The sequence below is a fragment of the Silurus aristotelis genome, assembly GCF_946808225.1.
Source record: "Silurus aristotelis genome assembly, chromosome: 23".
Lineage (NCBI taxonomy): Eukaryota > Metazoa > Chordata > Actinopteri > Siluriformes > Siluridae > Silurus > Silurus aristotelis.
The window spans coordinates 2,493,191-2,520,905 of NC_139596.1; the positions used below are offsets into that span (position 1 = coordinate 2,493,191).

At 43.0% G+C, this 27,715-nt stretch overlaps 1 protein-coding gene across 5 annotated transcripts in view; it reads right to left on the minus strand.

The window, feature by feature from the left end:
• The window catches only part of unc5db (unc-5 netrin receptor Db), a 249,279-nt gene that overhangs the window by 10,630 nt on the left and 210,934 nt on the right, over nucleotides 1–27,715 (minus strand). For 3 of the 5 annotated variants that reach the window (XM_083526365.1, XM_083526364.1, XM_083526368.1), the window contains 8 exons: nucleotides 25,849–26,029; nucleotides 23,487–23,654; nucleotides 21,288–21,452; nucleotides 19,864–19,896; nucleotides 17,129–17,314; nucleotides 13,440–13,709; nucleotides 9,345–9,429; nucleotides 2,772–2,943 (listed from right to left, as the gene is read on the minus strand). In XM_083526365.1, the coding sequence (XP_083382491.1) occupies nucleotides 2,772–2,943; nucleotides 9,345–9,429; nucleotides 13,440–13,709; nucleotides 17,129–17,314; nucleotides 19,864–19,896; nucleotides 21,288–21,452; nucleotides 23,487–23,654; nucleotides 25,849–26,029 (1,260 nt within the window). The remainder of the gene's footprint in view (nucleotides 1–2,771; nucleotides 2,944–9,344; nucleotides 9,430–13,439; nucleotides 13,710–17,128; nucleotides 17,315–19,863; nucleotides 19,897–21,287; nucleotides 21,453–23,486; nucleotides 23,655–25,848; nucleotides 26,030–27,715) is intronic. The other 2 variants (XM_083526367.1, XM_083526366.1) reach the window with 1 other exon arrangement.

A 27,715-nucleotide genomic window follows, 5' to 3' on the forward strand; every position in this document is an offset into this window, starting at 1 on the left:
CTAAAAGACTCCCTCGTGGATGAATAATGCACTTACAGAGAAGATATTCTTGTGATAGAAAATACACTACTCGTGGCAGGAATTAAAGCATGTCTCAAATGTACACTTATTTACACTCTTTTCTAGCATGTACGACTGTTTATGGAGCGGTGGTGATTATACGCGTGTAAAACGACTACTGGCGATAAAATCTATAGGAGAAGCGACGAGATGCGATTTATCGTCTCCATCTGCCGAGACGCCTCCTTCTATTTCTCACTTTAAATACGGACGCCTGGTCCAGCTGCTCTACGCAGCAGGAGCTACACTCGCTTTGTTAGAACGAATCGCATCAACAAAGCCAAGGTCATGTCTCTGAAGAACCACGGGGCTACATTTATATCGTTTACATGCAGCAATACGCCTTTTTTTTTTTCTTCCAGTATCATTTTCTTAGTCCAAATCTGCGTACAGTGAAGTGAGGCACAAAGGACACGACCTGAGCCGGGCTGAAAAGACGATGTATAAGTGTGAATGGAGGTGAAGAGCAAGCTGTTTACAGAGGTGAACTGACACCACTGCCGGCTCTCTGGCAGTGGAGGTCATCGATTCGTTCTCACTACGCTGACGTTGACGGATCCCGGGCTGGTGCTACGGCTCACGCTTTCGGCGAGGTGAAAAACAGTCGGTTTGCTTCTAAAACTGGAACGTTTGTTAGAACGCTGCTGAGGATTGATGCAATGTGTGGAAAACAATTTCAGAAAAGCAAGAACGACTAAACCTGACAATTCTGGAGATTCCACGCACAGTGAAGCAGTAAAGATTTAATCGAAAAATGTATTTTTTATTGGCTCAAAAGTAATCGGACACCTAATTATAACTATAAGGTTTATTTTTTTACCACGTGTAGGCAACTCTTTTGCGGCTATTGCACTGTACGGAGTCTGTATCCCGGTGACAATACAACATGCTGAGTTTACTTCCCTGAAATGCTTTGCCAGGTCTTTTGCTGCATGTTTGTGGGACTTTCTGCCTTCAACTTTGCCTCAAGTAAAGGAACAGCATTTTTAAGTGAGACTCATGGGTTGATTTCATGAAATGTTTAGGGTCCATTTGCAATGCAAAGTTCCGTGTTGTGCATTTTGTTTTTTTGCTTCATTTGAGTAGAAAGAACAGTACATCTCCATATAATCAAGCCCATACCGCTTAGTGTGCTTTGGATCATCAGCCCCTCCTTTTCATCTCTATACTGTTTTCTCCAGAAGACATAAATTGTGTACATGTCTTTAAGCAGAATAATCTAGACTTTCTCAGCTGAAGTGTTACCTGTGGTTTGGATTTTAAGGTAGACCATTCATACATTCATAAAGGCATCTCTTGATGGTTTGCCTACCTCCTTGAGAGTGTTCTCGACTTGGCTGAAGTGTTTTTTCTTCTCCACAGAAAGGAATTCTGTTATCATTCACTTCACTTCACTTTTTCTTTCATGGTACTCCAGGCTTTTTTTTAGAGCTGCGGAGCCTGCCAGTGCATGCATAAGTATATCTGATATACTAATAATTGATAGACTATCGCTCTCTGGAAGGTTTTAGATTTTTTTTTTCAGCCTAATGATGCTCGGCATTGCAGCTTTTTGGACCACGTGTTGAGCGTTCCCCTGAAAAGCCACTAAGTAAAAACTCAACACTGGTAAGTCAATTCGAGACCTAAACATTACATCACTTCATTTTCTGATTACTTTTGAGCTTGTGAAAATGGAGGTACTATGTAAAGCATCGGTGTAATTGGTAAATAGTTCATTTGTATTATTTTTAGCTGAAAGTCTACACTTCATTGCATCATTCCAAACCCATTTTGCTTATACACAGAGGCCAAATGAGGGAAAAATTGGGTTGCTGTCCAAATACAGTGTGTAGGTATGCGTGTAGCAGAGGTGTGAGACCTTGTTAAACGTTCGATTTAGCACCGACTGTGTGACCGGGTCAGGAGCGACACCCCTTACAGGGTTATTTCTCAGATTGCTTCGTGTTGCCGATATTTTCAGCTCGTTTTCCCCGGTGGAGTCGGATCGATAGCAGCCGTGTTTGATGGCCCTTTGGCTCGGAGGTCTTCTCTGTTTGACAGGTCTTTTGGCCTCCCTGTTATTACGTGGCAAAATTGTCTCGTTTTTGTTGTTTCCTCTATCGTCCCCGACCCCCCCCCCACACACACACACACACACACACACACACACACCTCACCACCTTGCTACATTCAGAAAGCCTTAGCATTCATTTTTTTCTCTTCCTATGCTAGCTTCACACTGCAGGGTGGAACAGATAAAGCTCAATGATAACAGTATTCATAATAGAACTAATACTATTACTAAGTAATATAGGCTTTATATGAGGTAAAGGTCTGAGTTTGCAGACTGCTTTAGAGTTTGTTATATCCGGATAATAATGTTTACTAAAGCAGTTGCGTGAGATTCCCTTCAGTACATTCCCTCTACTGTTATTGTGCCCTTGAACCCAAAGTTCTCCCTCCACTTGCCCCTCTAGCTTCACGTTACATAACAGAAAACCTCGATCTCCATTTCGCTTCATCTATTTGACAGGAAACAAGCTCTCTGCTTTGTGAACTGGAGATGTACACACTTTTTTTTTTTTTTGCTGTTTTTTTTTTTTTTTTTTAAGATAACCTGAACCTTGCACAGCGCGAGAGGCGGGATGATAAATCAAAGGCAGCCACTCCGCTCGCCAATCTGAATTTCAAATGAAGCCGAGGTCGAGAGAGGGGAAGACGCCTCGTACCTCCCACTCGTCGTCCTTCGTTTTCTTCTTCAGGCGGACGCTCCAGTTCTCGCCGGCGACCTCAGCGCAGTGGGCTATCGTCATGGCAACAGGGGCGGTCATGCTCAGGCCTGGGGGGCCGTACGTGACCTCTGGCCCCAGCAGGATCTCGCATTTTTCTAACGATGTTTCGCTACAGATATGAAAAATGACAAAAAAAAAAAACACGGTGATGTCGTTATGTTCAGATCGTAATAAAGAAAATGCTAAAATGCCTGGTTTGAAACGAAACAAAAAAGTGTTAGTGGCTGTCCCGTGTGCTAAGTGCTACGTGGATCAGGAGGCTTCATTGTGCACAAGAAAGGATCATCAAATTCTATTCATCTCTTTACATTACAAACAAGAAATGTTGGTAAAATATATAAGAAAACGTGCTCCCATCTGGCTGGATTTAACAATCAGGTAACATAAAAACAAATCAGAGGTGCACCACCAGGACATGTTTTTTTGTGTGAACAAACCGCATTATTCTGCACAAACAATTACCCCAACTGCCAAGTTAGCAGTCTCAGAAATCATTAAAGGAAGCATGTTTTTGCCGAGAGGCCCATAATTCTGAGGAAAGAAAAAAAAAAAAAAAAAGCTGCTGATTCTAGAAGGGCACCTGGGAGCAAGTCATTTACTGGCTGCTGCATATTCATAAGACTCTGTGTATAATTTCCAGCCTATTATCATCACTTTTCGTCTTTTTCCTCGCGACGGTGCGTGGAACAAGACACAAAGCCCATTAAGGACGACTTAAGCAAGGCTCACGTCCGTCTTGGAAGTTCAGGACAAAGAAATGGGGGGAGAGTATACTCAGTAAATTGCACATGGAGTCTGGATTTTGGCTTGTTTATATTATAATTACTATTAATTAAGGGATGCTCAGAGCAGGTTTCCAAATGGGCACTTTGGAAAGAATCATGCATGCCAAGTCATTAGAAAGTTTAGAAACTGGTTGGCAAGGCGAACGCCCATGAAATATCTGAATTTATATAATATCTTATTAGCGGCAACTTTCGAAGTTCTCTGCGTTGTATCCGAAGCATAAAAGCCTTTTCAGAATTCGCTGAAATGTAATTTAATGTCTCCTGAGAGGGAACAAGGACCAGGACTGTCAATCAGCCTATTCATCTGTGCCCACTCGCTTATATTAACAATTTCATACTTCATGCATGATGGCTTCCTAAGGAAACCGTTCATTATTTCAGGTGGGGTTTTTTTCTTTTTCCGTTTCGAGCTTGACTTTAATCAATCATTTAGCGCTCCCGAGCCGCGATGGCGCTACACGTGTCCTTGCTCGGTACGATCGTCATCGGTTTAAGGACCGGAGCTGCCGGGAAAAACTCGTCGACACACTTTGAGGGAAGCGTGTATAATAACCTCTTGAAAGTAAAGTTAAAATGCCAGATATTAAATATTTTAAGACTGCGCACTTGAATGGTTCTGTGTGCCCTCGAACACCAGTTTCTCCCTTTTACTATCCAGTTGTTCTCTCTTATTCAGCAGATTCATACTAGTGATGAAAGAGCGGCTCATAAATAGATCACATCTACATGCACAAACATTGACTATAGTCTATGTATATATACCTGCATAGAGTCTATAGGAGTCACGTGACAAAAAGAACGAATGACTCGGAACAGGACCAATGAGATGCACTGCATAGCATCTATTGGAGGCACGTGATTCCTGTACATACCCTACAGAGATTTTGCGATGTTTAGCTCATGCATGTCCAGTAGAAAATGAAAGAATCCCTCTTTGAGACTAGTTCTTCCGAGTCACATAGAAGAAGACCCATCACTACTACCATCTGTGGAGGGTGAGATGCTAATGTATGTTTACTCCGAGTCACATGAAGGCAGACAATGTGAAATTTGTGTCCCAGGGCAGGAGGAAAGTGTGATCGACCTTCTTCCACATACGTGAAGGCCAAAATTAAGGCCAATTTTACTCCTGTAGATCCTGTGGCTTCGAACAAACAAATCAAAAGCGTTGACACTGAAAACCCCTTCCAAAAAAATCTAAATACAATTCAACCCACACTTCCTAATCAACCGTCCCTGTACCCGAACTGTTACGATAAAAAACTCTACCATATTAGTACGAGTACATTAATATAAACCTGTGTTTTGAATTATAATCTTAAATCTGGTAACACCTTGTGATCAATTATCTCGAGTCATAACTTCGTCCTAAATGGTACGCCAAATTGAATCAGTCTTGAATCCCCGACGGACTCGACAAGCTTTTTACCCATGCAATCATAATTAGCGCTTAATATCTGAAGCAAAGCCCCTGCGTCGGTAACAAAATCGAGATTGTCATATGGCACCAGCGAGACAGGACGCCGGAGCATCTTAAAGCGCCTCATCATCTATCCTCGTTCGTGATTCTGTTCCACATTACTGTCAAGGGTCTGTTGCTTGAGCTAGCCAGGTCCGTAATGAGGTACATTATTCAAAGTGACGGATGATTCATCCCTGTGAGACTTAACGAGGAATGAAAGGGAGCCATTAGTGGCCGCGCTGCTCCTGACGGGGCCTCGGATTTAATGGATATCTGATAGAGTGGAGTTTTAATACCACAAACAACCTCGCACATACTGATACATATGTTTAATATCGGCACGGTTAATGACTCGGCTCGCGGGTTTTGTAAGACGACACGTAAGGCAGGGGGGAGGGGGAAGAAAGAAAAAAAAAAAAGGCCCAAGAAAACAGGCAGACGATAAACAAACTGATATAAAATGCTGATGCGGGATAAAAAGCTTGGCGAAAGACTATAATCTTATTTCTGATGAGCTTAAAATCTCACTGAGGGAAGTCACCTTTCAGGTGGCAGCCGTGATCGATTGTGTTTGGTGGATTTTTAATGGATTCCTATTATGCTGCCGAGAGAAGGCGCATTCGATGTGCACTATCTGACTGTGCGAGAGGAAAATTCAATTCTCCAACGCTCCCTCCTGGTCCAAGAAAGGCTTGAGTGACAGCTTCATGCATGATGGCTTCAGAGAAGTGGACGCCACAGAGAGAGAGAAACACTTACTCTGGCTACAGGTGAGACTGAATCTGTTTATAAGCCAAAAAAAAGTGACAGATTGGGGAATGGGAAATGACACGGCAAATCCCAAATCTCCAGAAGCATGCTTACTTACTTACTGCACCCGTTTAGTAAAATGTTATCACCGAAACATCATTAGTCTGCACTAATTTTACGAGAATAACAAAGACCAATTTGGCAGTTCTGAGCTCCTGCACTCGTACATAATTCGTTTCCACCAGACACCCTGTGGAACTTTCTGGAAAGCTTTCAAAACTCTTTTTTCCCTCCTTTCTCTCTACTGTTTGCTCTCATGCTCTTGTACAAATAACTTGGAAGAAATACACAAAACATTCACAATGTGACGATTTTGTCCTTGAACAAGCAAATTCTTCCTTCTTAACTCCCGTTATTCCGCGGTTCGGGGCGCCTTTCCATCTTGACTTTCACATTTCTCTCTGCTTGGTGTCTCTCTTCTCTTTCTTGGTGTCGCCAGACTAAAACGGAGAGCACTGATTATTCTCATCAGCTGCAGGTGTTTCTTTCATTCCGTCCGGCTCCGCCCTCCACTCACTCGCCGCTGGCACAGTTGCTGTACGTTCAGAACAGTTCCGTGAATTTCCCCAGATGTGCAATCAGTATTTACTACAACGCAGGCATGTCAACATATAATTAGGACAAAATACAACTGAATACATGTACCGAATGAACTAGAGGGGAGTGGGAGCTCAGTGGTTAAGGCTTTGGGTTACTGATCAGAAGGTTGGGGGTTTAAGCCCTGGTATCGCCAAGCTGCCACTTTTGAGCCCTTGAGCAAGGCCCTATATGTGACAAATAAAATCGTATCTATCTAATGCTATTTTAGCTTTAATATACATTATTTCTATTTATTTCTTTGTCATTTGACAGTTGGAAAACATCATGTGTTCCTTTATTCCTGTCTAAAACCATGTCTGGACGATCGGATTCCTTGTTTTGGCTGAGCGGAACCTGATCCGGTCTTTTTGGCCATATATGCTTTTCTGCTTACGCTTGAAGTATTAAATTATTAATTATTCAGGACAATAGACATTTTTTTTTGTGATTCCGTATGTCTAAAGGTCATACCTTCACCGTTCCCAACTTTTTTTGCGGTTAATGGAAAGCTCCATCTACATCCTCGTGCACAATGACTCGGATCGCTCGCGCTCACCGTAATTGCCTCCAGTCGGCCCCTTGTTCCCTTTTAAGGCTGCGTACCGAGTGAGCAATGACAGCCAGCCTGGTTCTCCTTCGGCAGAGATGAGACAAGGCCGTCACAGGGTCGTTGTTCTGCTTAATGCGCGGATAAAGGAGTTTCATGTACTATGAATTCCTTTTTTTTTTTTTTTCACGATTTCTCTAGCGGTACCACATTTTTTCCTCCGACATTAAAGCCATCCTTCCCATATTTCATTAATGAAACCTTGATAGCTACTTACTGATTATGACCCAACAGACAGATATATATATATATATATATATATATATATATATATATATATATATATATATATATATATATATATATATATGAGCGTGCTAATATACATTATTATCAGTGCTGCGGTGGTTCATGTTCTGCTGTGTAATCCTGCTTCACGTTTCTCCGAACTGTATGTGGATCCTTGCAATAAAATTTCATCAGTGCATCAGGAGGACAGACTTCTAATTCAAGACCGGTTTGAAATACGCTCTCCCGTATGAGCCGATCCTCGCTCTTAACTCGTTTAAGCCAATTAAAGGAGGGATCATGCGAAAGCACACTCGCCTCCAGAAGGCACTTGTGACTCGCGAGGGCGAAGGGGGAAAAAACGATCTCCTCGCAGGGCTCCTGTCGAGAGACTGCGATTCGGAGAGGAGCGCACTCGCACCATCTGTCGTGTGTTTTCGAGACTTGGGAATGAAGAGAACCGAAGAAAGGGAGACCGAAAAAGGTCAGGAAGAAAGACTAGAGATCGGAGCCGGGATTGCAAAATCTGGATGTAGGACGTTCCCTGTGATATGGCCTGAAATGTAAAGACTCTGGTGGTGGGGGTTTCTTTTGTCGTGACACCACTGTATGTTTTCTTGTTAGCGGCATCAAAACAGGAAACGGCAAGGACGAAGGAAAGCATAAAGAAAAAAAGAAAAAAAGAAACACTGAAAAGGAATTCAGCTCAGCTGGCGAACCTTGAATGTGTGAGCCGGTAGAATAGAAACCACAGTTGCTATAGAGGTTCAGCAATACATTATCTGCCAAAAATGCTAAATACATCACAGAATGCAGCCTGAAGACATTCACACTTCACACCAGTTATGCAAAACAGTAAACAATCATTTAAATTCAATTCAAGAGAACACAGACGGGAATTTCTAAGAAAATATATATATTTTAACATCCAATTATTGCTAAATTTTCAATGTGTTTATCTTTTATCCTATCCTGCATTTGTGAATTATCTCAATCAGCTACAAAATGTTTCTCCAACGGTTGCATTTTAAATACACTTACTTCTTCCAGACTTGTTGCCCTGTCCCAATAGTTTTTGAGTTGTGTTGCAGCCGTCAAATTCAAAATACATTTTATTTTCCTTAAAATGCTACAGTTCTTCAGTTTAAACAATTGATATATCTCACAGTGCTGTTTTACAAAGAAATCACTCATGAAAGAGTGTGAATTTACATGACAGGAATTTGAACAATCCCATCAACCTAGTTCTGACCACTTTAGGTATCCATACTCTGGGCCGCTTCTGACCCTTTTCATTTCCGGTTTGGTTCATGTTGGCGTTATTTCATGCTTTTTGATTGGTTACACTTCTACTTTTACATAGAAACGAAATGTCAGACATTCATTCCCACTGATGACTTGTTCTTCTTCACTTTTTTAATTAGACTTTCTATAAGTGGGATTTTGCGCTAGGCACATCTCTACCTGAAGAGAAACTCATCATTTCTACATTCTGCTTTGAATTTCATGCTGAATTCTACCGTCAATGCCACCGCACTCAGGGGGGACTTGGGTAAGTAAAAAAAAAAAAGAAAGTTGTGAAAGGGCAGCCATTTTCCAACCTCAAGCTAAATCAGCTGTGTAACTTCGTCCAAACAACTAGGGAGGGTAGACGAAGACAAGTATCGGTTTCCTTAGAGACACATGAAGACACAGGAGTTCATTATGCCCTCAGACTTCTGGACACGGATTGGGATCCTCTCTGTGGACCACCTCGTCCCTTTTTTGTTTGTTTATGTTGCAATTTCAAGCTGTTGAGTCTAAGACTCTTTCCTGCATTCTAGCAGAATGATGTTATGCCCTTTAGTTGTAACTAATGTCTTTGTGATAAAACATGACACGTCTGGCATACGCCGTAAGACGAACCCGAACATACCGCGATGGCGCACAGAAAGAAAAGCGAGCATGAGCCACAGGAAAACAGACGTATTGACTTTCGGTTAAATATAAAAAAAGGAAAGAAATGTATAGAATAATGGAGGGATATTTGCTTTCACCTGGACTCTCCTTGATCGATGAGCATGTACATTTCCCAGGACGTGTCCTCGGCGATGGCCCCGTGGGACACCAGCAGACTGACTCCTGCACAAACAACATGCCAGACAATCTGCCGTCAGATCGCACGTCAGACGAGCTTTCGCCTTTGAAACCGGCTGGGAAAAAAAAAAACATGATCATGAATACGTAATGAATCACAGGGGAATGGAAATGCGCTTTCGTTTCTTACGTCTGTCTTCCGAAATAAAGCTCACGTTAGACAAAAACTCTCTCTCAAATTATCATGGTCTTTATTTATCATTATAATTATACGGCTTCGCTATAGACACGACACGCTCTTTGGTTTGAGAAGCTCAGACATCGTTAGACGTGGACATGCTGAAAGTATTTATGCCAGAACTTAACTCGAATATAGAATGTCTTAAGTGGCGAAATAAGACTCTGATACAATCTATAGCATGAATGTAAGATTTTTTTATCGATTTCGTCTGTCCTTTGTTACACTTCTTCTTTCAGCTGCTCCCATTAGGGGTCACCACAGCAGATCATCCATCTCCATACCCCCCTGTCCTCTACATCTGCCTCTTTCAAACCAACTACCTGCATGTCTTCCCTCACCACATCCATAAACCAGCTCCCTGGTCTTCCTCTTTTCCTCCATCCTCAGCATTCTCCTACTGATATACCCCATGTCCCTCCTCTGCACATCAAAATCATCTTAATCTTGCCTCTCTCACCTTGTCTCAAAAAACGTCCTACATGTGCTGTCCCTCTAATTAACTCATTTCTAATCCTGTCCTTCCTCGTCACTCCCAATGAACATCTCAACATCTTCAGCTCTGCTACCTCCAGCTCCACCTCCTGTCTTTTACTCAATGCCACTGTCTCTAATCCATACAACATCTCAGGTCTCACTACAGTCCTATAAACTTTCCCTTTCACTCTCACAGATACTCTTCTATCACAAATCACTCCTGCTATCACTCTTCTCCACCCACTCCACCCTGCCTGCACTCTTTTCTTCACTTCTCTAACACACTCTCCATTACTTTGCACTGTTGACCCCAGGTACCAGAACTCCTCCACCTTCTCCACCTCTTCTCCCTGTAACTACACCACTCCAGTGCCCTCCCTCTCATTCACACACATGTACTCTGTCTTACTTCTACTGACTTTCATTCCCCTTCTCTCCAGCACATACCTCCACCTCTCCAGGCTCTTCTCAACCTGCTCCCTACTCTCACCACAAATCACAATATCATCCACAAACATCATAGTCTACAGAAACTCCTGTCTGACCTCGTCCAACAACTTGTCCATCACCACTGCAAACAGGAGGGCTCAGAACCGATCCTTGATGCAGTCCCACCTCCATTTTGAACCAGTCTGTCGTACCTACTGCACACTGCACTGCTGTCACACTGTCCTCATACATGTCCTGCACCACCCTCACATTCTTCTATGCCACACCTGACTTCCTCATACAATACCACAACCTCTCTCTCTCCACCCTGTCATACGCTTTTTTCTAAATCCACAATGCAACTCCTTCTGACCTTCTTTATACTTCTCCATCAACATTCTCAAGGCAATTAATAAAACAATCTGGTTAAAAACTCCACTGCATCTCATTTAAACATCTCTATGCTTCTACTGGTATGTCATCTGGTCCAACCGACTTTCCACTCTTTATCCTCTTAATCGCTGCTCTCACTTCCTCCTTACTGATCCTATCCAATTCCTGCTTTACCATCTCCACCTCGTCCAACCTTCTCTCTCTCTCATTTACCTAATTCATCAGCTGCTCAAAATACTCCCTCCATCTTCTCAACACACTCTCCTCACTTCCTTTCCAGCTCCATCTCTCTGCCAAATGGTATAAACCCTTTTTGCCTTTCTTAGTGTCCAACTTCTCCTACAGCTCCTCATATGCCTTTTCCTTGGATTTCGCCACGTCCTTCTTTACCTGCTGCCACATCCTCTTGTACTCCTGCCAACTTTTCTCATCACTCTGTCGATTTCAATTCTGTTTCTCCAACCTCTTTCTCCTTATGCTCTCCTGCACGTTCTCACTCCACCACGTCTCTTTGTATTTCCAAATGTCACACCAAGTACCTTTCTAGCTGTCCCCCCATCACCTCTGCAGTAGTTGTCCAATCATCCAGCACCTCTTCACCACCACCGAGCCCCTGTCTCACCTCTTCCCTAAACCTCACACTACACTCTTCCTCCTTCAGTTTCCACCATCGTATTCTTCTTTCAGTCTTCACTCTCCTCCTCCTCCTCCTCTTCTTCACCTCCAAAACCTTCCTACAGACCACCATCTGATGCTGTCTAGCTACACTGTCCCCTGCCAACACCTTACAGTCTCTAATCTCCTTCAGGTTGCATCTCCTACATAGAACATAGTCCACCTGTGTGCCCCTTCCTCCACTCTTATACGTCACCCTTTGATCCTCCTTCTTCTTAAAATAAGCGTTCACTACTGCCATTTCCATCCTTTTAGCAAAATCCACCACCATCTGCCCTTCCGCATTCCTCTACTTAAAGCCATACCTACCCATCACCCCAGCACTAAGAGTGCACTGGCTTGTGCAACCCTAATAGCTGGGTTCTGCCCGTGGTTACACATGGACTGCTTTTTTATTTAGTTACTCGCTATAGGAAAAGGAATTACTTTGGGATTGAGTTGCACTTGGATCTGATACCAAACTTGACTATTTTTTAGTTGATAACATAAAGGAAGGACCACACTTAAGTGCTTTCAAGGTCATTTCTCTTGTTGTGTTCTCTTGTCCTCTGTGTTGTTACGGGCTTTCGGTTGTCTTCAAAGATAAAAAAAATGGACGAGAGGGAAAAAGTGCTAGTTAATTTTCTCAGTTTCCCATTAAATTTTTCTCAGTTAAAGCTCTTTTGTTGAACTTCTTGAAGCTTTTGCTTTTTTCTTTTTTTTTCCTGATAAAAAAAAAAAATTCTGTATCTGGTATCGTGTTTTTGCAAAAGTATCCTTGTAAAGCGTTTTTAAACAGCTTCATGACACACACACACACACACACACACACACACACACACTGGTGATCTAGTTTTGACTCTAAAGTGTACTGAAGTACCCTTCAGAAGAGAAAGAAGGCCTGCTGGACTCTTGACCTTTTTTGCTCGTTAGCCAATGAAAACCGCGTTTGTCTCACGGCAAAATCATCGCGCTAAAAACCGAATTTGTGCGAATGATAAAACTAAAGAAAGGGAAAAAAAAGAAACCTTCATGAATAAATAAATAAATAAATAAATAAATAAATAAATAAATAAATAAATATAGCTGTTTTATTGGTTTTTATTTCTTCACAACTTTTTATTTCAACAAATAATACTGAAAAAAATCTGTTTGCAAAACTCTCTGAGAATAAATGAATAAGCAAACAAAAAGTAAACAAATTCGCAAAATTGCCAACAATCAAACAAAAAAAACCAAATAAATGGCAAAAAAAATTTAAAGATTTAAAGATACACAAATCTCAAAGCAAACGCACAAATAAGCCAAACAAATGCACGAGCAAACAAACGAGAAAAATAAATAAATAAGCAGACAAATAAACAATTGGTAAGAGCCAAACAAAAACGGTTATTTAACCATCTATTGTTTATTTATTGCATCCTTTTGGATGTGTGTTCAATGCTGAGTTAAATATTGCAATATTTCTGAAAATATACTTCTGTTCTCTGGAAAACGAAGCTCCAATTTCATTGTTTATTCCTCGTCATTACGTGAGATTTTCAGTTTGAAGATCTTAAGATTGGAGCGATATTTCCTGTTCTAGAAAGCAGATCCTGAATTCATCAATGTTCAAGCATTCTACCTGATCTTACGACTAAAATTGGAGCAAATAGCATAAGAATTAGAAAGATTGATTCCGTGATGTCAATTTGTAAATAACGCCAACAAATAAATGAACCCGGGTACTGATCGGAAGGTTGGGGGTTCAAGCCCAGGTATCGGTATCAAGCTGCCACTCTTGGGCCCTTGAGCAAGGCCCTTAACCCTCTGTTCTGTGATATTTGAGATAATTTTAGCAAGCTGTCCGAGTGCACGGGCCTACCTGCATTGGGCATGACGAGTCGTCCTCCCTGGTGTCCGAACACGCCAGTGCTCTTCAGCTGGGTCCTGTAGGAGTTGTAGGGGCCGTTGTTGTTGGGAATAGGCGACGCCAGGCCCTGGGGGTACGTCTTGGCATGGTACTCGGCTGTGAAGGAGCTCTGGACTTTAGCCGTGGTGTCAGTCAGTGGGTCGAACAATTCTTTCCCCACAGAGTCACGGAAGCTGTAGGTCTGCTCGGGCTGGGCCGACGAATTCAGAAGCAGAGAATTGCCTGAGAGAAGGATTAAGAAAGCATCATTCTCTCTTCTAAGATAATCATTTTGATTTATTTGAGTGGGAAGAAAAGGCAGGCTCAGAGTGGTACTCTTATCATACACGCTGAATATTTATGATCTGAAATCATAGCGGCCTCAACTGGACTGTCAATAAATGAAAGGGGGTATTTTTAATAATTAAAAAATTAACCCGGGGCTGTGATTAGCAGAGCGGATGCATATGTTGCGCAATCGTTCCTGATTATTCAGATCAAGAAGAGACTGAATTCTTTTGAAACTTTGTCGAATGTAAAAGAATCTAGTGTTATAAGGCCACACTTCGGTTTTAAGTGCATTACATATAGAACACTTTGGTTTAACATGTATAATATATATAACGCTTTAGTAAATACGCCGTATATAAACTCAAGCTCCTGAGCCAACACTTCAACGAGTAGGAGTCTTTAGAGCACCATTTTATCCTCCAAATAATTTATTTTTTCTCAGAAATGCTTTTTTTCCCCCCTCGCTGTTAGCTATGACTCAAATCTCCCATGGTGTGATATCTTTGTCATCTTCGCATTTGCCCTAGCGCTCTCTCTCCTTCCCTACTTCTCTTCCTTCTTTTTTTTTCTTTTTCTTCATAGGGAGCATCTATTTGAGCTCACTTTGGGTGACCTTCTCGTTCGGAGAAGAGTGACTAAATCGGGAAGTTCGCCGCGTGAGGTCCAGCAGGCGGTGGTCATTCTTCAGCGTTCCTCCTCCACCTCTGCCAGCTTGCCCCTGTGCCCGGCTTGCCCCGTGCCACGCACCGCACAGACTGTAACCCCCAGTCCAGCTGCCACGCAGCAAGAGGTGCGAGGCTAATGGCCCTTTATTTTTAGGAAAACCATAAATTACCCCAGGCGGACTGATCGCTGCCGGTGGCATTTCAGTCGCCAAGTGCTTTGTGTGGCTTGTGCTGTACATTTACACTGGTACATTCAATCATTTGAAGAAGCTCTGAGTCAATCTTGGGTGCTTAATGGCCAGACATTGCGATAATCATTTAGAGGACTCATTCCACATGATCCTGACTCTATGAGTTTTTGTTCATGTGGCATAAATACATACGTGGAGACCAAATAAAACCCAAATCAGTAAAAAAAAAAAAACAGGTTTGGGGGTTTTCACCATCCTTACAGCAGAAACGCTAACATGCAGTGATACGTTGCACTTGATATATGACGTGTATATGAGCTCTGGGTTTGAGATGCGTCCAGTACAAAGGTCAAGAAAAGATGAGGTTTGATGGCATCTTTTAAAGGTAAAGAATCCACACTTCATGCATCTTGACTGCGAGACCGAATCAAAAATTCCGAATGATGTCATCTCCTGACCGGTGTTTGCTCGACGTACGTGCGATATCCATGTGTGTGTGTGTGTGTGTGTGTGTGTGTGTGTGTGTGTGTGTGTGTGTGTGTGTGTGTGTGTGTGTGTGTGTGCAATTAGTCCATATTGAAACGTTTAAAAGACACCAGGGTCAGAAGCAAAATATGCTATAGTGTAAATAGTGAACAAAGGAGGCGACACAAGTAATATAATGAAACATGTACAAACAAAACACGCCGTCTGACTCAAACCCTGCGTTGCATTTCTATATCTCCATCTTTTCGAGTCTCTGAAACAAACAAAGATGTGGTGTGGTCCAGAAAAGTTGGTAATGAGACGTTTGCCAGCGCGATGCCATTCGAACTAACAGTTGCCTGCTAGACAGAGAAGAATGATAGTGACTTCGGTGTGGTCCAGAAGGGAGAACGCTTTTGGCAGGCGGTGTTTTATTACAGCATATTACAACACTTATTATCACACCATCCCAGATTATTAAGCTACTGTGGAATATTGGACCTAGGTCTATTATTTCCGTGCTCAACCAAGTGAAGTCTGGTCCGAAAAGCCCGCTGGTAAGGAGATAAAAAGGTGTGACACTTATGTTAAATGACAGTTGTCTCGATAATCAGTCAATACTCTTAAATCATGACTAGACAATACACTTTAATGATAGTTGTACAATTGAATTCACTGGTGCACTACATGAAGAGCTCTATATTATATTTATTATTAATAATATAGCATAAGATAGCAATTTGTATCGGTTAAATCCGTATACCTACAGTAAGTAAGTGTTTTGATTTCAATAGCAGTGAACATGAAAAAATGTCATTATGATAGTAATAATGCTCTTTTAATAGGCTCTACTTATCCTGAAAAGTAATGCTAAATAATACACTAATCTTGCATTAAGAGGCATAATAAATACATTTGAAACCATTCTAAAATCTCCACAGAGTGACTCAGACTCAGTTAAAGAAAGGAGAAATAATGTGGCCCTCACAGAAAAAAGTTTGGGGATCTCTGGGTTTAATGATAGTTGGCCAATATATGGGAATACCCATAATCCCTTTGGAGGTGATCATTGGTGTCCAGTAGACAGAAATGATTGTTGACCAATGGAACATTGTTGATAGCCAGTTAGTAAAGAATTGACTGGCAAATAGGAATAGATACCCTACAATAGGCTTGAACTATTTAAAAAGCATGAATGACAAAGCCATTAAATGTCAGTCAAAGAATGGGCTTAAAAAATAAAGATCCAAAAGGCAAAAATGACACAGGCACAAAAGCGTGTCTGTGGTCCAGTGGTGGAAATGACACTTGACCGATGGAGGGTATGAGAGTGGCAGGAATTACACTTGTTCAGTGGTGGGAAAAATACAGTGCTGTAATAGACATGAGTGACATTAGGGGGAATTATGGCAGCCCAAAAAGAAGCATTCAGTATGATGAGCAGGAGGACTGGGACAGCTGGTCTAGTTAAACAAGACTAATGGGTTGTGGGAGGATACCCAACTGAGCCCACATCGCCCCCTCCCTCTGTATGGTTTGTCTGTGGAAAACAGTGGTGGTGGTGGCTGCTGTGTGCAGACAGGGGAAAGTCTGCCTCTCTGGACCATGAGCACAGCATGTTTACAGTGACTTGCTGAAAGCATGATCAGCTTGAGAGGTGCAAGACAGGAATAATATACTCGTTCATAAAATAGATGTTCGGCACAGCATGCTTCTATACAGAATCAGAGTGTGTGGTCTTGACAGAACTGCCACAAGAGTCTATAAAGAACTGATCAGGAAGCAATCTCAGCAAGGACATACGGGTCAGCACTGAGACACTCAGAGCCTCTGTTCTGCATCAGATCATGCATTAAGAACAACTCCATAGACCTTTAGTTCGAGCAGGCCAAGGGCACCACTGCATGATCTCATAAATCTATTACTTGCGCACAGCAGAGTGCTAACATCTGCTTTCACCGCATAGAACATTCTACTTAATCGAAGACTCGCTGAACATAAATGAATAGGCTTCCTATTTAAAGCCATCATTCAATCGTTCCTGTCTCACCTTGTCTGGTGGATTTGAAGTTGAAGGACTGGAACCCGCCAGCGAGGGCGGACGAGTCGATGACATCTACTCCGTATTCGCTCTGGCTCCGGCGGTACAGCGTTACCGATATGACGAGGACAGTGACAGCGATGGCTCCCGCTGCCAGTCCCGAGTACAGTGCCACCTCATTGGAGCCATCCATACCTGCAAGAGCACAGAGATATTAGCTGCAGAAGTATTCGCTGTTAGCTAGCGGGAATATTTCGCGTATGAGATGATGAACTAGCTGGAAAGCAATATCCCCTTAAACATTACTCATTGAACAATTGCAGTTCGCAATACTTTAGGCGCCCGCAAGCAGTATTTCATGGTTGTCACTCAGTTGACAAATCTATAATTGAATTTAAGACAGAAATCTCAGATCAGGTTCCTTCATTTTTTAGATTCGTTTTCGAAAAAAACTGTAAGGATTGAAACCTGCTGGCCTTACATAAGCAGCGTCTTTTCCAAAAATGTATTTCCCGACAAAAAAAAAAAAGGCTGGCACTGATAAGTGAACATTACCGGGGGTCATGGTTCAATTACAACCGCTGAAAAATGGCTGTCACGTTCGGCGCTAGTGATTAGTCTGGCAAATCCCTAGGACACCTGTGCAAACGGGAACAGGTGCACCGTGCATACGTTTCGCAGCGTATGACGACGCGCTTGGCACAAACCTCCGATCGGGGAAGGTACAAATTTCCAGGACTCTCATAACTTTAATCAGAGACGCCAAAGTATGCCGGCACCCCGCACCAAGCTACATCTGTTAAGCTGACCTCTGCGGTGATGAGGACTCTCGCCAGGCTCGCCGAGGACGAGAAAAGGGCATCGGCCATGCTGGGAGGGAGGGCGACGCTGGAGAACTGCTTGTAAGCTTAAACTACTGTATTTAAAGTTTCCTAATGAGGTAGTGCTTCTTTGGACTTCAGTGGGTACATGCAACCAGAGGTGGAAAAGTAACGAATTACATTTTTAAATCAGTCATTTTACTTTTCCCTTAAGTATGTTTTGTTTGAAGTACTATACTTAAGTATATTAACTCAAATTCGGTACTGAGTAAAAGTAATGCAACTGGCAGCTTATTAAATCTCGACATCAAACCTGCACAACCATGATAAGATAATAATACTTATATCTTTAGTTTGCACCATTGTTGTACTGGCGGGTTGCATCAGTGTGTGACATCGCTAATGTTGTTAGCACCAGGGTCGGAAGTTAACAGGGACTTAGGCCAAAATTGTTAATGTGCTATGAAGCTAACTCTATCACCAGTGTCATTTTACTGTCATATTAAATGAATGAAAAGTGTTCCATTTTACAGTAGAACTGCTGATGTTGCATTACATTTGAGCATTACTGTATAACTAATCACACACTTTTGTTGAGAACTCAGCGTCCAATCAAAGCGTTTGGATTCGTCACTGAGTTGATCCATTCGTTTATTTTTTGTAAGTGACATTATAACGGGAGACTTTTTTTTTCTCTGCAAACATGCAAAAGTAGGGTTTTTTGTATATCCCCTTGTCCTTTTAAAAAAATCCCCTGTAAATTTGGGTGCATTTTTAAATGAGCTATGTTTTATTTAAACTTGAGTAGATGTTTAGACTGGTAACTAATAACTGGTACTTTTCCACTTATTTGCATATAACAGCTTTTATTATCTGAAAAATAAACGGAAATTGAACTTCCGAGATGATGGCAATTGATGAGGTTTATAGAGGCTACTGGACAGCCACTAACATCACATGTTAATTCAGACTGAGAACATGGTGTTTAAGAATCGGGTCGGGAACAAAGAAAATGGACAAAACGTAATTAACCTGGGCTTCATGCTGAGTACTTTTGTTTGACCTTCTGTAGTAAAGATTCCGAGCTGCATTTAGAGACGGAAGACGGAGCCTGATGCTGACACTCGGTCAAAAACGTGCTAAGTGGTGATTGGTTGAGTTGACGCAAAACACAGGGGAGCATCAGAAGACACGCTATGGTTGCTTAAGTGAGCTAATGTGCAGTAATTGCATCCCATTAGCTCGGGCTAAATATAGCTCGCACTCAACCCGCCGTATCCCATCACTCATACTGCCTAATCTGACCGCCGCAAATTGACCTGAACTTGAAACAGGGCAGGGGTTGTGAGAAATGTTTTTGATGACTGATAGACCTTGGATAAATGAAATGTGATTGATAGGTAGATGGATGGATAGTTGGATGGATGGGAGCAAGGGTGTGTCCTGGAAGCAGTGGGTTTTCAGTATTTCGCCCATGCGGTGAGCTGTTCTTAATCAAACGTCAAATTTTGACAGATGCGAATGCAGATGCTTAGCGGCGCCACTCAATTATCCTGATCTCCTGCGCCGTGCGGAAGAGTGACGTCTGAAGGAAAAACAAACTTCTACCTGGGCAGGTGCGTGCGACGATTCGGAGTGAAGGATAAGCTGATTAAAGCTCTGTAATAGGGAGCGTCTGGGCAATTTAAGCCTGCGCTGTCATATTTAAACTCGATTCGGTGACAGCTTTTTCGCCGAGGAGGGAATTACCCGATATCGGATTTCCAAATATATATTTGATATACGAGCGGTTCGCTCGACCGATGTGTAAAGGAGCCAACAGCGGAGGCTATAACAGAAGCCAAACAATCTCACTGAAGGTATGGCGCTGATTCTGGGGGAAAATGAATCCGGGACATGAAATATGGAAGAAAAAAGACTCACTCTGAGGCTTAACATCATGCAGCATCTTCCCATCTGCAGAGAGACACAGAGAGAGAGAGAGCGAGAGAGAGAGCGAGTGAAGAAAAGAAAGAGAAAGAGAGAGAAAGAGAATTAGAGAGCACCTCCGAATCACTTAACTAAGGCACTCTGAGATTCAGATCATGCAGTGAAGTCCAAATGCTGGCTGTGCCAACATCAGCTGGAGATAATGATGCATGGCATCATTACAGTCGGGATGCGCTGACAGATGGCACTGAGACACTTTTGCTTCAGCCCACAGAAGGGAGAAAGCAGAAGCGAACTGCAAGACAACGACGCTACGATGCTTTGCCTCGATTTGTCAAAACTGAGCCTTTCGGGATTAACTACAACAGCGTCAGATTCCGGATTCTCCGGATTGGTCTAAAGATGTGGAAATTGTTCAGGTGTTGTTATTATAGTGGTGGTTTGCATCCTTAATACAGTCGGGGTTTCTACACATTAAGCTACTTGGTGGAAATGTGGAAATTTCCCACATTTGCTATAAATATACAGTGGATATACAAAAAAAAAGTCTACAGGAAACCTTATGAAATGTAAGGTTTAAAAAAATATAAGGACAGAAATTACTTTCTTTTAACAAACAAAATCTTTCAAACCTTACTCTTCCAATAAACAAAAATTCAGAGGTGGAACAAGATCAATAATCATTTTGTAATAATGAATAACTTAAATAATAGAAAAAAATAAACTACAACTCCCTGATCACATAAGTCTGCACACGTTTTCATAATGAGGGCTTTAACCAATACCAATATTGACCATCATCCAAGAAACATCATACCGACGGTGAAGCATGGTGGGGGTAGCATTATGCTTTGAGGATGCTCCTTGTTTAGCTGGGCCAAGGGCAAGATAGATGGGGAAATGAATAGCTCCGAATACCACACAAATCATTCTGTCCACTTTCAAAAAGCTGAAACCCGAAGAGGAATTTCATATTTCAACATGGCAATGACCCAAAGCACTCAACAAAATCAACCGCCAACCAGATCGCAGAGCTCAATCCCATCGAAAACTTATGGAACACCCTAAAAAAGGGGCCGTACGCAGGATTTTTGAAGGAACTTGTTTTGCAATGGTGAGTGGGATCAAAATTTCCACTGTATATGTACATATTGTAGCCGTTTTGGTAGGTCCAGCCAGTTTCTTTTCACAATCAAGGGTTGATCATATAGCAATGATGATCTCAGGGTTTGAAAGCCTATGCCACTGTATGAAGAGACCATTTACAGAAGTATCTAAAGAACACCAGGCCATGTCATGATGAAGATGGTGCTGGAAAACAAAGCAAATGATGAAACAAACAGTAAAGATGGAAATGATGATGGTGATCATGATTAGGATCATGATGATGATAATGATGACCTCTGAACAGGCTTTACCTTGAGTGCACAGGTCACCGGTGCAGTTCTCCACGGCATGAGTTTTGCCCTCGCAGGCTCTCCCGCGGTTGCGAGGAACCGGAGCGGTACACTCCCTCCATCTCTGCCTCTCGCATTGGGCGCTACACTCGGTCCACTTGCTCCACTCGTCCCATCCGCCATCCACTGTGGACATACGGATTAAGACCAATTTATCAGTCATATCGAATGAAAACATTTGCTAATCTTTGCTAACGCTTGAAAACAGATTCACCAATCACCAAGGGTTATCACATGTCACTTTCATTCCACAAACCAATGAGAACAAACAGACACCCTCCATTTTTCCAGCGTTACAGATTTCCTATAAATTAGCGAATCTGAGTGCACCGGATGTCACGCTGAAGGCTTGGCCGCCGCCGCGAAGCCCTTACGCGTGCGAGCGCCCTAGAGGAAACAATTTACGCGATTATTGTATTGCAAGTTCTTAAAACCCTCCATGGCCAAGCGAGGGTCCTTCCGCACTCATCTAAATGCAAATGATGTTTGTGTGTTAGCGCTAATGCGGCGCGGGTTTCAGGCGTTAAGAGCAGGTGCTGTATGTTGCTTCCTCGGATGTAACATGTCTCGCTAATGTGGTCTGATGAATTCTAAACAGCACTGGGCTAGGAAATCGCTGTCTTGGGACAGACCCAGTGGCGTATTTTAGTTTGGCTGAAGGAAAAAAATATCTGATTTACAAGGCATTCTCATTCACAAAATGCGCTCAATAAAGCAAAACAAAACGAGACTGATGTGGCGTTTAGGTAGTTGCATTGGACAGGCTTAGCAAATAGCTAATACGGGAAAAAAAGATGGATTTTTATAGCGGTCCGGATGTTGCTGGCGATTCGTTCGCCACGATTGTTTCACACAGAAGGTGGAAAATGATCGATGGTAACGCTGCCGAAACGCGTTCCGCCGAAGCCGTTTTCCGCCACAACCTTGCGGAGGCATTTTTGTGAATAATGAACAATGTGACCGGAGTTCTCGGTGAAAAATCGGGAAAACAACGGCGGCTCTTTCATTCCTCGAACGAGCCATAATCGGCGTAATCGTCTTAACTTAAAGGAGTCTGGGGCTAAACGACTTCATTTGGGAAGGCGTCGATAAAATAAAGCGCTCTGGCGTGCTTTCAAATTACCTTCCCTTTTTTTTTTTTTTTTTTTTTTTTTTTTAAAGCTGGTAATAATTCAAACGAGTGCGCGTGATGAAGCGGCTCGTATATAAATATGAGTTTTAAGCCGCTTTCCCAGAGAGAAAGAGCTGAGGCAATTAAATCAGCGGGTTATTGCCTGCCGCAGCTCGGCGAGGTGATTATTAAAATAACGCCGAAAAGTGGGTCACGGCCAGGTCCACCGGCGCTCGGAGGGACCCAAACTAATTCGTTCGTGCGAGAAAATGGGGACAGGACGCGTGCAGGTGCAGGCAGTCGGCTAGACGCTACCTTTTCCTTCCTCTGTCCTCCAGGATGACGTGCAGGACGAAGTCATTATGGCACGTGAGCTGTCAATTTACTACTAAATCTGTCTTTAGGAAACGATCCCCAAATGGCAAACACAGAAAGAAACTGCTCAACAAGTCAAAATTAGCTGAGCGACAGACAGACAGACAGACAGAAAGACAGACAGATGGCTGGAAATACTTTTGGCCAGATAGTATGGAATCATGCTGTAGTTTTCTGTAAGAACATGTGTATTTGTAGGGGTGTGTGTGTGTGTGTGTGTGTGTGTGTGTGTGTGTGTGTGTGGGTGTGTGTGTGTGGGTTCGTGTGTTTTTTTTAACACATTCTGCTGGGGGAATGTTTCTAGCTGCTAGTTAGCGCTTCCCAAAGCTCAGGAGTTAAAGGCGGAAACGTTGGTGTAAAGATGGAGAAGATGCAGAGACAGAAGAAAAGAGGTGACAGTTAGCGCCTTCTTATCCTTGTGTGAGTGTGTGTGTGTGTGTGTGTTTGTGTGTGTGTGTGTGTGTGTGTGTTTGTGTGTGTGTATGTGTGCGTGTGTGTCATCTCTTCCTTTTCCACTTAAATATATTCAGTGTTTAAGTTGAACGTTTACTCGATTTTCCCGAGATTTCTGTGTGACAGATCTGGTGTGATTGTGAAGCAAGGAGCGAGTGATGGCATGGTTCGAGTTGTTTTTTTGTAAAAGCGTGTGTGTGACTGCAGGAGGGAGCACTGACCGGGACAGGGTGCGTTACAGGTGCTCTTCTGGACGGACATGCCCTCGCAGAACGCTCCTCCATTCAGCGGCGCCGGGTTGGTGCAGGTCCGAGAGCGTTTCTGTACTCCTCTCCCACAGTCCACGCTGCACTGAGACCACTCGGTCCACAGAGACCATCCTCCGTTCACTAAAGAGAGGGAGGGAGAAAGATAGAGAGAGAGAGAGAGAGAGAGAGAGAGAGAGAGAGAGAGAGAGAGAGAGAGAGAGGCTGATAAGGGATAAATCAGAAGAGGAGACTGTGCATGCCGTTACCAACGACAACCGGCTGCTCGGTTACACTTTAACTGTACGCTGTATATCAGTAAACAATCCAGCTCCTGTCCACAAAGAGAGACAGAAGAAATACACCGAATATGGACAGATAAATGCACAGATAGACAGAAAGATGGACAACTAGACAGGTAGACAAAAGGACAGAGAGACAGACAAACGGAGAAACAAAGGTGTGGACAGACAGACAGACAGAAGGATGGTTAGATGGGAGAGTTGAAAGACAATGAGATAACAGACCGAAACAGACAGCAAAAAAAGAACAGCCAGACATAGCTATAGACAGACAGACATTGGCATGGACAGACAGACAGACAGACAGTCAGACAGACAGACAGACAGAGGCATAAATAGACAAACATCAGACAGACATGTGTATAAATCAACAGACAAACAGACAGACAGAGGCATGAATAGATAGACAACCAGTGGTGTGGATAAATAAATAAACAGACAGACAGAGACATCGATAAATAGACATAGATAAAAAGACAGAGATATGGATAAATAGACAAACAGAGGCATGGATAAATAGACAGACAGACAGACAGACAGACAGACAGACAGACAGACAGACAGACAGAGGCATAGATTAACAGACAGACAGACAAACATAGGCATGGATAAACAGAAATTACAGACAGAGAGACAGACAGAGGTGTGGATAGATAGATAAACAGTAGTGTGGATAAATAGACAGACAGACAGACAGACAGACAGACAGACAGACAGACAGGCAGGCAGACAGACAGGCAGACAGAGGCATAGATAAACAGACAGGCCAATGCATTGATAAATAGACAAACAGAGGCATGGATAAAAAGACAGACAGACAGACAGACAGACAGACAGACAGACAGACAGAGGCATAGATAAACAGACAGACAGACAGACAGAGGCATAGACAGACAGACAGACAGACAGAGGCACAGACAGACAGACAGACAGGCATACAGGCATACAGACAGAGGCATAGATAAACAGACAGACAGACAGATGCATAGACAGACAGACAGACAGACAGACAGACAGACAGACAGACAGACAGACAGACAGAGAGGCATCGATAAATAGACAAACAGACAAACAAAAACATGGATAGACAGAGATAGATAAGGGCATAGATAAAAAGACAGACAGACAGAGGCATGGATAAACAGACAGATGACAGACAGACAGACAAACAGACAGAAACATGAATAAATAGACAGACAGATAGATAGGGGCATAGATAGATAGACAGACAGACAGACAGAGGCATGGATAAACAGACACACGACAGACAGACAGAGGCATGGATGAATAGACAAACAGTGGCATGGCATAACAGACAGACAGACAGACAGACAGACAGACAGACAGACAGACAGACAGACAGACAGACAGACAGACAGACAGACAGACAGACAGGTAACAAGGCACAGGCATTGATAGACATGATGTGATAAAGATTTTCCAGTGAAGAACAGAAGCTCTTCAGAACTTCAGAAGTGCTTCAGATGTGGATCACCCCCCTCTCTCTCTGGTCTCTGAGTGTGGTTTAGTGTGCATGTGTCTGTGTGTGTGCGTGTACGTATATGTGTGTGTGATAGATCAGCACACGGCACGTGTTTAAACGGCATTAAGACGGAGCAGCTTCACGTGCACGCGTTAAGAAAGACGTATTGATTGTTAATGCTGCGCTGTAATTGACACTCTGGGGTACAGCATTAAGGATTAAGATTACATTCATGGAGGAAAAAATAACAAACATTTTTCCCCTCCTCGAGTTTCCCCGGGATCGGCGCAAACACGCTGAGGTGGTCGAGGGTTTGTGGTGAAACCGAAACATTACACTCGGGAGGAATGCTGATGGAGAGCAGGTTGGTCTCAAATACTAAAAAGCCAGTGGCCTTTAATTTAGTAAAAACAGAGATTACTGTATTCGCTTGTCCTAACTGACTCGTGGGAAAATGATTGTGACGGTGGGGCTGGGAATGAGTCGTCACTTCTACTAAGGAAGAATAGGGGGCATGTGTGTGTGTGTGTGTGTGTGTGTGTGTGTTTCTCACCGAAGACAACCACGGTAGCTGTGGCACTGCGTCTCTTGGCAACTATGTTGCTGGCCAGACAGGTGTAGTTCCCCGAGTCGGAGAGTCGAGCCTCGTTAATGATCAAGTTGTGGTCGGCTCGAGTGTCGATGTTGTCATCGTCGAACGAACTCACCAGCTCGTCGTTCTTCAGCCACTCCACCTGAGAGAGAGCAATAGAGAGAGATAGATCGAGATCTTTACTATGTACACTGGGTGGAAAGGTTGGAAGGGTGGAAACACAGACGGACGGACAGACGGCCAGACAGCCAGACAGATAGATAGATAGAGTAGATATTTCTGTTCTAACACACCTGTATGTCTTGTGTACCTGCTTTTGGATCTTTCTCTATTTTCTATTTATTTTTGGCTAGTTACAAATAAAAGCCGTTAATTAGCATAATGTCGACGAGCTCATGCGCAATCACATCCGCGTTCGCCCTCATTTATTTTTATACACAGCCGGATGTTGGAGTCCATCGCTTTGTCAGGATAAAAGCCTCCGCCGGTGCCTATTTGAACCTTTAGACGAGGTTTTCGTAGCGGAAGAAGCGTGTGTGTGCGTATAGCCGCGTCGTGACAACCACTTTTAATTGATGTTCTTGAACATTGAATCTAATTATAAATAGATAAAAGCATAACGCGTCTTCGTCAAATTCATTTCGCACACTTACACAGTACTGCAGCGAAAATGTGAGCCGAGACGATCGGTGTCACTTCGCGGGCGAAGCGCAGGAGCGACGAGATGTAAGAGAAAAGCGGGTTGATGAGATCAGAAGGTCCTCGGTTCTCATTATCGTGCATTCATACGTCCTCAGGACGCAATGCATCCCGGTCAGGGTCGGCGATTAATTAAAGCGAAAAACTGGAGAAATGAATCGGAGCCTCACGGGGAGGTCCTTGTGTCGGGAGTTTGTGGGTCTGCCTGTCTTTGTGGGTTTTGTGTTTTTGTTTTTTTTCCGGCAGATCTTCATCTGGGAAATCTGGGAGTTAAAAGTGGCAATTAATGCAGCGTGAAGGCCGAGTTCCCCTCACTGTTCTGCATGCTGGTGCGTGTCTCTTTCTTTCTCTCTATCCATCTCGCTCTCTCTTTCTCATTTTCCCTTTAGAGTCTGGGCTAATGAGGAAAACATACGCTGAGGAGAGGGAAAGCATACAGGAGAAAAATGCGAGAAAGAGATAGAGAGAGACAGCCAAGGAAGAAAGTGATACAATACTGGAAAGGGAGAAAGAGAGAGAGAGATGATGGAGGTGTGAGGTGACAGACACAAATTAACCAGGCTAAATGTGTGGCAGGAGATGTGAGAAATGACGATCTAATTGGCGCATTTGTTTCACTAGATGTGTTTTGGTCACTTTACCGGGGCACATGTAATCGGATTACGGTGGAAATTCCTTTTGTTTATCCACCCAGCCGATTCAAGATGGCCTTCAGGTCTACGGCGAAAGGTCTGGATTCACCCTGAGGACAGATGACCTTTCAACGTTCCTTGATAGAAGTAAACAGTGGCTATTGCGTCTCTGTGGCTATTGTGGCTTTTATGTTTATTTTTTGGTTATTGTAACCGTATACAGGTAGCCCCAAAGTTACGATTTTCCAACGGTTTGTTAAATTAATAAAATATTTGCGTACACTACCCCATACCGATCGCCATTCCTTGAGACTCCTGGGTAGGCTAGGCCATGTCTCGACTCGATTTTCAAGTTACGATGCCATCGGAATACGTCTTCATTGTAAGTCAGACAGCTGTAACATGGTTATCTTTTGATTTGAATTCATTACGAAAAAAAATCATACAAAGCAATACATTTGATCAACATGGCCTCAGGGAACACGCCAGTTCCCTGA